The sequence below is a fragment of the Nilaparvata lugens genome, chromosome 12, assembly GCF_014356525.2.
Source record: "Nilaparvata lugens isolate BPH chromosome 12, ASM1435652v1, whole genome shotgun sequence".
Classification (NCBI taxonomy): domain Eukaryota; kingdom Metazoa; phylum Arthropoda; class Insecta; order Hemiptera; family Delphacidae; genus Nilaparvata; species Nilaparvata lugens.
In genome coordinates, this window is record NC_052515.1 from 2,016,597 (window position 1) to 2,030,601 (window position 14,005).

General features: G+C 36.2%; 1 protein-coding gene across 1 annotated transcript in view; it reads right to left on the minus strand.

Annotated features, from left to right (window-relative positions):
• Positions 1–1,219: 1,219 nt before the first annotated feature.
• Positions 1,220–14,005, minus strand: part of LOC111052526 (O-acyltransferase like protein) — a gene marked incomplete at its 3' end in the record, with an annotated part of 43,029 nt that continues 30,243 nt past the window's right edge. The window contains 6 exon segments of the mRNA XM_039438634.1: positions 1,220–1,409; positions 3,487–3,622; positions 5,433–5,626; positions 8,999–9,167; positions 10,937–11,097; positions 13,203–13,387. Coding sequence (XP_039294568.1) covers positions 1,220–1,409; positions 3,487–3,622; positions 5,433–5,626; positions 8,999–9,167; positions 10,937–11,097; positions 13,203–13,387 — 1,035 coding nt within the window.

A 14,005-nucleotide genomic window follows, 5' to 3' on the forward strand; every position in this document is an offset into this window, starting at 1 on the left:
AGATTGAATGAATGAATCATATGTAATAATAAATTCTTCTATATTCGGTTTCAAAACATCTAAATTTCAAAATGATTATGCTTCGTGAAACTATTTTTGGACTGAAGTGAAAACCCACAAGGCAACCCATTTCAGACTATATGTGTAACCTTATCTAAATTTGGGAGAGGAATATCACAAGGTTACCTCATTTTCCTCAACCTATCATTTTAATGATGAACCAAACTTATTGTGACAGTAAATAAGTAAAGAATAAGATTATGATTTTTTTGTTATTTCTATTAAAACTAGTCACTAGGACTAACCATTAATTTTGTTCTGTTATTTCTTATCCTAAATTAATTTTTATTGCTAAAGTCTTCCAGTGAAGCCTACAGTTCCAATCTATAATTTCACTACTTTAAATTATTTCACTAAACTTTTATTCAATATACTTCAATCACTCCACTAGCACTACACCAACTCGAAGGGCTTTGATCTCTTCAACCTCCTAGTGAGTTCAGTGTTGTCTAGTAGTTGGATGACTTCGGTGTTGTCGTGTTGATGAAGACGTGACTCATGATGGGCTGCCAATCGTCTTATCTCACAGTTCACATAGGGGATGTGTAGAACTCGGTGCAAATCGCTGTTCCTTATGTACCAGAGCGCATTCACCATGTTCCGCAGTACTTTGTTTTGGAATGTTTGAATCTGACTGATATTAGATGTTTTAGAGCAGCCCCAAAGCTGAATTCCATACGTCCAGACAGGTTTTAGAATTAAAATTATGAATAGGAACAGTTTTGGACGAATACCTCTGTTGGTTCATCCCGTATTTGGCAATTAATTATCTATACTATAATAAAGGAAAGAACCGGCTTATACAAGAACGGGATAGGTCACGTCTCAACTACTCAACTGATCAACTTAAAACTTTGCATATAGATTCTTAATTTACCGAGGATGGTTAAAGATTCTATTTAGATTCTTCAAGATCTCAGCAGGTCAATTTTCAGTTTGTCAAGAGGTCAAGATCTTTGCGGATCACGGGTTACCTGATACTTTCCATGAATGAATGGATGAATGAATGAATCAATGAATCAATGAATCAATGAATCATGAATCAATGAATCAATGAACCAATTAATGAATGAATGAATGAATGAATGAATGAATGAATGAATGAATGAATGAATGAATGAATGAATCAATGAATGAATGAATTAATGAAGTAGCTCACCTCCGTAACCATAATGAGAAGCCATCACTCCCCATGAGATAAATGTGCACCATAGAATGGGAGAGAAGGCTGAGTAGATGGCTGCTTCAACTGGATCATAAACATATCCCAGGAGAGCCGTGTTGTAGGGACCAATCAACACCACAAGTCCCAATGTAAGACCAAACAGCCATCCAAATGCTACTGTCATCTAGAACAATTGAAGATGAATATAGAATTAAAAATAAAAATAAATCATATTATGTAAGTAATAGAAGAGTGATAGGTGATGTTAAGATGGATGTGTGGGGTTTCAAGAAGAGATAAAATAAGAAATGAATTAATCAGAGGAACTGTAAAAGTTGGACCACTGGGAAAGAAAATGCAGGAGACAAGGATGAGGTGGTTTGGGCATGTACAGCGACGGGAGGAGGATTATGTTGGACAGGATTTGGTTTTGGATGGTGTGAGAGAACGAGGTAGACCTAGGATGAGGTGGGGAGATAGAATAGCGGCTGACTTGCGGGAGAGTGGTTGGAGGAGAGAGCAAGCATTGGATAAGACTTTGTGGAGAGGCAGACTACGAGAAAGGAATGCCGACCACATTTAAATGGGATAAGGCACAGTCAAAGAAGAAGAAGAAGAAGAAGAAGAAGAAGAAGAAGAAGAAGAAGAAGAAGAAGAAGAAAAAGAAGAAGAAGAGGAGGAGGAAGAAGAAGAAGAAGAAGAAGAAGAGAAGAAGAAGAAGAAGAAGAAGAAGAGAAGAAGAAGAAGAAGAAGAAGAAGAAGAAGAAAAAGAAGAAGAAGAGGAGGAAGAAGAAGAAGAAGAAGAAGAAGAGGAGGAAGAAGAAGAAGAAGAAGAGTGACAGGTGATAAAAAGTTTTCTTCTTATTATTACTGTCATTTTTCACGTAAAGCCACAAATCTGAGCAGAGCTCAAGTGGCATGTAACATGTCATCAACATTTTTCTATCCATCTGTATCAACTCAAAGTGTAAAGGCACCACAACATTCCTTCATTGTATAGGGGACACGCTTTTACAAGTACACTACTAATTGAAGACAAGATAGCCTATGACTACCACATACCTTATTCTTCCAGGCAGACAATCGAAGAGCTTGAGTCCCGAATAATATGGCCCTTTTTCCAGGTGTCAGTTTGTGAGCCGGGTACTGATATACATACAGCTGAACTCTTTGCTCTTGTGCAATAACCATGGAAAACTATATTTTTTCCAAATCTCTCCGAATTTTTTGAGACAAAATTCACAGTCTCAAGGAAAAGCAATGCTTGGATCGTGAGAAACCTGTATTTTCCAAAAATGTGCCTACATGAATTGGATGGCCGCAAGCCCTCCAAAACACGAGCATCTTTCTTTTGCATCTTAAATATTGTATATAAGTGTTATTTTTAATATTCCCCCAAAATAAAATGCTGTAGCATATTAGGGCTGACAAATATCCATGATATACCTCGTGGGCTGTCTTTATAGTGGATGTAGTTCTCACAGTTCTGAGCGCAAAAAGTGCATGATAGAGCTGTTTCATAAGTTTTCCCAGGTGTTTATACGATTTCATATTTTTTTGCAATTCCACTCCAAGAAAACTAGTTACCTTTCAATTGTGTTGTGAGTGATGTTGTGGTACTTTTCCATAATGAAAACACAAATTTAAATTGTCAACTTTAAAAGAAAAAAATTGCTTGACAATTTAAATTTGTGTTTTCAAAACTAGTTACCTCAACAGACAGGTACTCCCTCCAAATTGCAACATTAAGGTTTGAAGGTTCAGTATAATGTCCCGTCACGGCAAACCTGAAAAGGCTACTCAAATAATAAAAAACGTCCTGTTGAAAATAAGCTGGATATTCTATGGAACTTCTCTACGTATCATAATAAACATAAGAGAGTAGAATATTACTCATAATAATATTATTATTGTCTCTAGGCTATCGATTATTGTAACATTGAGTTTACAAATTTGTTTGATTCTACTGATTGAGTGAAAATGATTCATATACGCATAAGGCGACGAATTGAAAACAATATCTTGTAAATTCATATGTGGAAATATGCTAACAATCTGTATTGTTAGCTCAAAATAGATAGAGTCCCATTAGTGTTTCAGAAACACTTTACAATGTAAAGATGTACAGATGGTGATAATTATATAGATATATGTGAACAGTTACCGTGAAAATCTTACTGCTAGTCGTTCTTTTTATTTGCAAAAAGTGATTTAATAATAAGCAGTTAGTGATGGAAAACAACATTGAAGAGTTACCGTACCTTAGACATAATAAGTGGTGGCTGATTCCTTCTCAAATGCAGGTAATAGGCAAAGAAAATTCCCATTATATAAACAGTAGCTCTGTGTGTTGGCCGGATATAAGACAAATCTGCAGTCCTCATCAACTGGGCTATTCTGCAAACACAATAAACAAATAACGGCTAAACTCACACTTACGCGACTCAAGTCGAGAATAGACTGCGACTCTAGTCTCTTCTCGACGCAGTATGTGTTTCCAAATGGTGACACTCAGACCAGTCGATTCTTGTCTCCGCGATGTTACCATTTGGAAACATGCTGAGTCGAGAAGAGACTAGAGTCGCAGTCTTTTCTCGACCTGAGAAAAAGGTGCCTCCTTCATACGCCAATATAAAGGTGCGTACAGATATACGCGCCGCGAACATGAGCAATTCACTTTTAATCAGCTGACTATATCAGTATTTTTACAGAAACGGTAAGATACAGATATAAAAAGCTTGGCATCAGCTGATAAAAGTGAATTGCTCATGTTCGCGGCGCGTAAATCTGTACGCACCTTTAGAGTAAAAACAGACTATAGAATTATTCATCATAAATTAGCTGACAAGTGATTACACAGATGTGTGGAGAAGCCAGTCTATTACAGTATTTCCATAAGGTCTACAGTTTCAATCAGGTACTTGTGGATGAGAATACTGCGTGAGGTCTACTGTTCTGTCTACACAGAACTACTAGTTATCCTTAAGCCTTTTTTTAATTAACAAAGTATTGTAGACATGTAGACCTGACTATTCCCCTAATTATTCATAATAAATTAGCTGACAAGTGATTACACAGATGTGTGGAGAAGCCAGACTATTACAGTATTTCCATAAGGTCTACAGTTTCAATCAGGTACTTGTGGATGAGAATACTGCGTGAGGTCTATTGTTCTGTCTACACAGAACTACTAGTTATCCTTAAGCCTTTTTTTAATTAACAAAGTATTGTAGACATGTAGACCTGACTATTCCCCCACAGATGGACTTTTCCAGCCTATACGAGACGGTGCTCTAAAAACAAACACTATAGTGAGGTCCAATTATAATGGCAGTAGAGGAAGATAGGAGAACAACGTTGCCGATCCTCAGACTTGTCAATGCCTTATATAGACGGTAGCTGATACAGGTTCAATGATGTAATATTAACTGTTCATTCTCGTTTAGAATAATCAATTATATTTTATTAAGCAAGAAATTATATTTTTCAATAACTTCATAATGAATTTCCATAATCAAGATTGAATATTTTGTTAATTAATTTTCTACAATGTTAAAAAACGATCTGACAAGAGATCAAAACCAAAAAGAGATAGCGCTATCCGCTTTGTTGAATGATAGACAAGGATAACAATACAATTGCCAATCTAACACTTCCATTATAACGTGAACCTCACTATAGTTGATTTCTATGTGGTAATGTGGTGTGGAATGGTACTTACGACACTCCATAGTGCATTTATGATTGACTATCACCATAAAATGATACAGTATCACCACACATGATACAGTATCATCTCAACTTGATACACAAAAAAACAATAATTTGAGTTTAGTTATTTAGTTATTTATTTACAATGTGTACAAATACTTAACATGAGGAAAGGCACAACAGGCTCATGCCCAAAACTGTCCCATTTCCAATTTTTACTATACTGTCCAAATCAAAATGTTGGTTATGTCACTTTCACTTTTCAAAATACAATTTACAGTCTTCAATACTCGGATAAACGAGCAAATTTTGAATAAAATAGATACTATTAGAGTCTGAATTTAAAAAATCTAGAACAGTAACTAAATAATTATTCAAAAAGTCTAAATTTTGAATGAAACTAGAAATTTTTGAGCTAAAAACTTCTCACTTTACAGAAAACTAGATTATAGTTCTATATCACACCATCTTATTATGCTATTTCTAAGGTACTTACGACACTCCATAGTGCACAATAGGACTGAGATTGTGTTCAATGGTTGCGTTGTATCTAAACATGGTTGATAAGGATGCAGCCGTTAGTAAGCCTAGCACCGATCTCTTGGGCCACCTCCACATACAGTAGACAAGGAGAGGAGATGCTATGAATAGCTGCATGTCCATACCCAACTGATGGGTGTGAGTGAGACACTAGACAAATTGAGAAAAAACAATAATTTACTGATGAATGAGTGTGAGCAGTATAATTTTGCATATTTTCCAATCATTATTTATTCATTTATCTATTCATAGGAGGAGGAAATTCAGTGAATACTGACGACACCTCGGAAATTGCAAATGCCAAGGAGTACCAGTACTTGGGTATGACAATAAAAGATGATGGACGGGATGAGAGAGAGATTTGATACAGGATTGAAAAGGGAAAAGTTTTAACCAGGAATTTTTAACCAGAGTTTTAACCATTCAATACTTGGAGCTTTAACCATTCAAGAGTTGCAAACAGGAATTTTTGACCAGAGTTTTAATCATTCAATACTTTGGGCGGATGATATATCTGAAAGAGTAAAGAAACAGGGTTTCAAAACAATTGTGAAGAACTGTGTAACTTATGAGGCCGAAGTATGGGCATTAACCAAGAGACTGAAACAAAGATTATTGGCTATGGAGATGAATAATTTTGGATAGTAGTTCTCATCGAATTTCCATCTAGCTGTTAACCCTGTTGTCAATGTCTGCAGTAGCAGAAGTCTTCGGGGTGATTTACAGCATTTATTTGGGATTTTCGTTAAATAATAATTATGAATTACTGGAGAAGATGTTGCCAGCTGACCTTGAGAGATCGGCTCAACTCACACTCACGTGACTCAGGTCGAGAAGAGACTGGACTCTTGTCGAGGACATGTGTTCTCAAATGGTGACGTCGCGGAAACTAAGAGTCGTCTAGTCTGAGTGTCACTATTTGGAAACACATGCACTCGACTAGAGCCGAGTCTCTTCTCGACCTGAGTCGCGTGAGTGTGAGTTGAGCCGATCTCTCAAGGTCAGCTGGCAACATCTTCTCCAGTAATTCATAATTATTATTTATCGAGAATCCCAAATAAATGCTGCAAATCACCCCGAAGACTTCTGCTACTGCAGACATTGACAACAGGGTTAACAGCTAGATGGAAATTCGATGAGAACTACTATCCAAAAATTATTCATCTCCATAGCCAATAATCTTTGTTTCAGTCTCTTGGTTAATGCTCATACTTCGGCCTCATAACTTACACAGTTCTTCACAAGTGTGAGTTGAGCCTTATGGTGAGAAATGAGGTTATAAGGGTGAAAATGAAATTGGACAGGTCAGCGGTGGATAAGGTGGAGGAGAAACAACTCCAGTGGTACGGACATCTCAGAAGTATGAGCCCCAGTCTCACATCAAAGAAGTTAGGGTGACACAGAATAACGGGAACTTTTAAAAACGCCATAAAACATTAGTGGGAAGGGTAAAAATGATTTTATTCAAACTAATGTGAAGTTCAAGACTTGCTATTTGAGAATTATTAATGACATCTATCACTTTTTGACCATTAATTCTTTAAGATGTCTTCCTCCTGAACGAATACACTCTGGAAATCTGTGTTGACGATCACTCATTGATCGCTGCAACATCTAATCTGGGATATTGCGGATCTCATTTTGAATTATGTTTTTATTTTAATAAATTCAAAATTATTGATGGAATTGTGAGCGAAATCCACTCTGCACGGCATTCAATGGTAACTGTGCGAGTGAGTATTGTTTAGTATAACCGTGTAATCTCACGATTAGGTTGCGTTTCCTGGTCCCATGATATCTGTCCACCTGCGATTTTCTGTTTGTGGAGCTATCTCAAATCAAACGTTTTCACAACTTGACCAATAACTGTGGTTGAATCATAACAGACAATTCAAAATAAAATTAACAATATCCCAGCTGAAATGTTGCAGCAATCGTTCAGGAATCTCAACACAGATTTCAAGAGTGTATTCGTGCAGGAGGAAGCCACCTTGAATAAGTAATTGTCAAAAAGTGATAGATGCTATTAATAATTCCCAAATGGCAAGTCTTGAACTTTACATTAGTTTGAATAGAATCATTTTTGACCTTCCCACTAATGTTTTATGGCGTTTTTAAAAGTTCCCGTTATTCTGTGTCACTCTGTATATGATTGGATTCCGGCTGAGAGGAGGAAACGAGGACGACCACGTACGGTCGACAGCAGAACATAGGAGAGGCCTTGGAGAGAAGGGTATCCAACAAGACGTGTGGAGAGATAGAGTGGAGGCAGATGGCGTGTTGAGTGCGGGAAACGGACGGGAAGGCTGTAAAAACCCGCGTATAAAAGGTATAGTATTTATTCATAAATACAATCCAGGCGAAAACAACAGGCATTCCCATAAAACTGCTTTTGACCTTAATCTATAATCTATTTATATAAAAGCGAAAGGGCACTCACTGACTGACTGACTGACTGACTCACTCACTCACTCGCAGAACTAAAAATCTACCGGACCAAAAACGTTCAAATTTGGTAGGTATGTTCAGTTGGCCCATTAGAGGCGCACTAAGAAATCTTTTGGCAATATCTCTAAGGGTGGTTTTTAAGTGTTTAAAGTTCGTCTTTTAGAATGTATGTTCTTATTCTCTTAATTATAATTGAAAAATGTCCATACCATATGTTAATATAGAACTATAATCTAGAGAGAATACCTCTTCGAAACAGTTGTTAACTGGTAACTAAATTAAAAATTTTGTCAGGTTGGCATTAAGTTGAGTTGACTTTGTTAGGTTGGCACCAAGTTGAAGATTGAAATGCATTTATAAAATTGATTGGGCACTGCTACTCCAATCAGAGCTATTCCTGGGAATATTATATTACTAGCCGTCAGGCTCGCTTCGCTCGCCATATCCGTTCAGCCAGACGTTCAGTCTGGACCCCCGACTGGATCGTCCTAACATATGATAAAAATGCTCAAATGAAAAATGCAGGCGAGCGAAGCGAGCCTGCTGATCTCATTCTGGACGATCCAGTCAGGGGTCTAGGGGGCGGAGCCCCTGGCTAGACGGATATGGCGAGCGAAGCGAGCCTGACGGCTAGTAATATAATAGAGGAAAGAATAGGCTTATACATGAAAGGGATAGGCTCAACTCACACTTATGCGACTCAGGTCGAGAAGAGACTCGACTCTAGTCGAGAGCATGTGTTTCCAAATGGTGACACTCAGACCAGTCGAATCTAGTCTCCGCGAATGTTACCATTTGAAAACACATGCTCTCGACTAGAGTCGAGTCTCTTTTCGACCTGAGTCGCGTAAGTGTGAGTTGTGCCATAGGAAAATCTAGAACTTGAAAATCACATGAACAGTCAGAACATGTTGTGAGAAATATATAGTATTGAAAAAATGGTTATTCGATTTTTTAATTTTTCAAAAATCTAATCTAATTATAGGAAAGTTTATACTTTATCATTAATTATTGTATTCAACAAATCACCAAATATTGAATAGGGAAGGAATTTGAAAGAATACGATCACTCACCATCTTTTCAAAGGGGAAGAAATTGTGAATGTAGAGCATATTTCGCCAGAAATATTTGCGACAGAGTTGGGAGTGTGTTGTAACAACTTGAGGCCAGAGGGGACCCCAGTTGATATTCGGAAATATCCATGTGGCAAACAGAATTACAGCCATCAAGTTGGGACTCAGCCTAGAAAATGAGACAATTAATATTAAATGGAGTGAAGTTTAGATGAATCATTAGTACGAATTTCTATCCAAAATTATTGGGAAAGGAACAGTTTTGGACAAGCCTGTTGTTCCTTCCCCAATCATTCATAGTAGAGAATTATATTGTATCTATCAATGTTTCAATTAAAACAAATTCTTAGTTTCCGTTGTTTTTTAGTGAAAATAGACTAAATGTTAGAAAAGTGAAACCATATAACCCTATTTTGGACTTGTGATCTGAATTTGGGAGAGAAATAGCACAAGGAGTATCCTTAGTTTTTCTCTCCCAGTGCTTCTTTGTAAAAAATATTAATTTTTTCATTCATTCATTTATTGTATAAGATACTATAATTATAATACAATTATGACATTGGAGGAAAAACTAGGCTGAGCCTGTACTATTTATAGTAAAATGAAATAAATAAATACAATGAGAAATACCCAGACAGAATTTTTCAGGAATAGAGTTAAACCTAGAAATAGAAAACAGTATTAAAACATAGAGTTGAATTGGATGAACCAGAGAAAACTCCTTGTATTCTGTGGATGAACGTAGTGATTAATTTCATTATAAATGAGGTGTTCTTGTTCTTTTGAACTTGTGGAAACAAAGCAAGTCCATATATATACCGTAAGGTAATAATGTTCTTAACAAACTGGCTAATATAAGTTATTGAGGTAGACTATAAGATAAAATGGACTTGAAATAAGATGAAATGGAAATATCTCTCAGTACTCTTTTATATTTTATTAGTGCATAAAATGTTTCAGGACATGATAGTCATTTTCAAAAATATTCTCAAACCTATTCTCAAATGACTCTCATGAGTTGATACATGGCCTATAAGTACTAAATATCGGTGACCGAGCTTCGCTCTGGAGTAAAAAAGCATAAAAATTTATTACGAAAGAAGAAATTACAATAACATTCATACAGAAATGTTCTATTTAATCACAGTAAATTGAGATTAATCCCCAGAGGAATGCAAAATTTCCCTTACTAAGGCCCAGTTGCACAAAAGACGGTTAAATTTTAATCCTGATTAACTTCACTTGAACCAAATTAGAGAAGACCATTTCAAAAAGATGGATCTACTGGAATTAATCAGGATTGAAAATAGCCCGCCTCTTTTGCATCCGGCACTAAGTAACTGATTGAATGATTAAAAAGCTGAGTCATAATATTGACATAGTCCCACACTCATGAACTCGCTCACTCACTTCCATCACAAACAGACGATAATATAATTATTATCACCTGTTTTTCCAAGGATGAATGATAATTATCCTTTTAATGTCCTTCAGCGAGTTTTCCCAGGGATGAGACTCAGTGCAATCAAATCTTTATATTATAAACCTACTATGTTCTGAATTTGGTGAGAATCGTTAGAGCCGTTTTCGAGATCCGGTGAAATATAAACATCTAAACATCCAAGCATCTAAACATATAAACAGAAGTTGCTCGTGTAGTATAGGACAAAATATAGGATGATGGCCTACTGAATGATATTTTTATTTTATTTATTCTAATAGTGATATCCCTATACAGAGAAAGTGAATATTTTGAAGAAATAAAGAAGAGAGAGGAAGAAGAACTCTGTTATATTTTAAACACTGTATCAACGTGAGCTCTCTAAACATAGTTATCATAAAATATTTTATCATGAAAATAACATATAGATATTAACGTTTTAAAATTATAGGCTACAGTAGAATACTAATTCTATAATACAAACATTGTAAAAATACCTGAAAATTCTTGAGATTAATCTTGATTTGACGTCCAGTTTTCCTTTGCGGCTAAGTTCATTCAAAAAACTTCTTGCAGTTAGGAGACCACTCATGAATATGAAAGCGTCCGTGTGAATAATAGCTGTTCTGCCAATTGTTGACCATGCCATACCAGTTATCTAAAACAAAAAATATTTGTTAATTAATTCTCATATCTTGCAAATTCCGAAATAAACTTGAAAATACTATATTTACTATACTATAAGATATGAATGGTCGGTTTCCGAGCTCGGGATTCAGCTAAGTCCTAGACTTAACAGCTGGAGTCAGAAAATTGGCTTTCCAAAACGGGGCGTAGTCGCAGTCATTGTCATAGTGACGTTCGAATTAAATTTCGAAAAACTAGAAAATTGAACACAAAATAAAATAAAGAGAAAATAATGTAAAGTTTCAGCTATTTTGAATTATTAAGAAATGTCTAATTTCGTCAAGGAAAAACGTTTCCAATTATGGAAATGAGAAAATGAAAAACTACGACTATACTTTTATAAAAGCTGCAACTACGCCCCGTTTTGGAAAGCCAATTTTCTGACTCCAGCTGTTTAAAGTCTAGGACTTGGCTAAATACCGAGCTCGGAAACCGGCCCTTAAAGTCTATGGCCCGGTTGCACAAAAGCCGGTTAAATTTCAACCGTGATTAACTCCACGAGAACCAATCAGAAAAGGCGTTTTTGAAAAGACGGCTTCTCCGATTGGTTCTCGTGGAATTAATCACGGTTAAAATTTAACCGGCTTTTGTGCAACCGACACTATAGTTATCAGCCAGTAGGCAAAAGAGATGTTGGCAGACCACGCAAGCGGTGGCAATAATAGGATTTTTATATCTTATTTGAAGAATAATTGGCTAGATGTGAGTCGGAACAGGTTGAAGCCTAATCCTTGTTTGTAAGAAGAAGAAGAACTTGAAAATAATATTCATTGAAACAATTTGAGTGACTTGTTATTCACAACAATAGAGGAAAGTTAAACCATGAAGAAAATATAGAAAAATAAGTTATTCCATGGTAGAGAGCGTTATGTTGCAAATTTCACTGCTAGCTCAAGCCGATAGTCCTAGTAGTTAATTTTGGTGAAGCTATGTGACGCTAGTATAGTGTCTCATATTATACTGTGCCATTCTTACACTCTCACCCGGGATATCCCATTTTGTATCATGAGCTGATTTTTATGAACCCAAGCTGATTATTGTTGGCGACTATTGTCTATCATTACTGTTTGGCTGGGTATGAGAAAGGTAATGTATGAGAGACTACCAGCGCCACTTAGCTTCACCAGAAAGAATTTATTTGCCGGGTTCAAACCCTCTCAATACCAGAAGTTTTTTAACCAGATCACTCCCGTGTTATCGGATGGGCACGTTAAATTGTTGGTCCCGGCTGAAGTATGACAGTCGTAAGGCCCATTGACAGCTTAAATTATATATTCAGGCGGTGGGACCTTCCCGCAAGGGACTCCCCACCAACAAAAGCCATACGAATTTACTTTTTTACCAGAAAGAACTACCACAGAATTACAAGTTTTATAGTTTTAATTCAATTATAGGAGTTTTCTCTGGAACTACTAGGACTAAAGACTTGAGTGAGCAGTGGAATTTGGAATATAAACGTCCTTTACCTTGGGATATCTCCTTGTGCTATCTTTTCTCTATTCTCTCTCTCTCTCTCTCTCCTCTCTCTCTCTCTCTCTTTTGGTAGAGAGTTAGTGGGAAGGATATTTCTAATATTCTTCCCGAAGAATGGACATTGATATGTCCAAAGCTCCGCCAGTTTATGTAGATGCATAACAATATAATTATCTACAGTTATTACAAATTGCTTTTTTCATATCATATACAGTTCAATAATTATTTTCTTAGTCTATATTATGTAAATTCATATATAATTCTGCTGTATTGTAAGCTATTGTATATACGTGTATAAGCCAGTATATATTGTAATCTACATAAATAAAGTACGGTACTCAATCAATCTCTTTATTATTTTATACAATAAGTACATTATCGAATTGATATGATCGAAATTATCTACAGTATCACTATCAATGATACACCATCACCACAAATGATACAGTATCATTCCAACTTGATACACAAAACCATAATATTGAGGCCAGCCTGAACACTCAACAAGCAGTCGTTACACTGGGCTTCTTAATGGATTTTCATTAATTTTTAGGAGACATTTGAAGTTAATGACCTAAATTTAATTCAGTAAAAGTTGATTACCTCAGCTAAATCAGTGCGGTTGATGTAGGGCAGAAACATTAGACCCATCTGCTTATGAGAGAAGAGTAGAGCGAGAGCGCTCATAAATCTCACTCCATTCAGACAGTCGATGTCTTCTGCATTGCTGGTCTCAGTGTCTGTCAGTTTTTTCCAGTTTTTCTTCAGAGAAAAACACATCAGAGCACCTGAAAACACAGTGAAAAACTGTCAATCAATTCAATTTACACTATAGTGTAAATGGAGTCACGTGAGTTCATTCTGATTCATTATTTATGAATAATTAATTCATTCATATTCATCTGATGAAACACATCATTACAATATTATTATTGGAAAGAAAAAACACAGGCGCTATAGTGGGATAAACGTTAAGGTGCGTACAGATATACGCGCCGCGAACATGAGCAATTCACTTTTAATCAGCTGATGCCAAGATTTTTATATCTATATCTTATACCGGTTCTGTAAAAATACAGATATAGTCAGCTGATAAAAAGTGAATTGCTCATGTTCGCGGCGCGTAAATCGGTACGCACCTCTATAATCGCGTTTATAGAAGAACAGTGTGGCCGATTAAGAACACTGCGAGAAGAAAAAGAAGAAGGAGAAGAAGAAGAAGAGAGGAGAAGAATTAGAAGAAGAGAGAAGAAGAAGAGAAGAAGAAGAGGAGAAGGAAGAAGAAGGAGAAGAATACAGGCGGAGAGAGAAGACAGATGAAAAAGAGGATGAAGAGGTGGAAAAGAAGAAAAAGACAGGTGACGAAAAGGAAGAAGAAGAAGAAGAAGAAGAGAGGAGAAGAATTA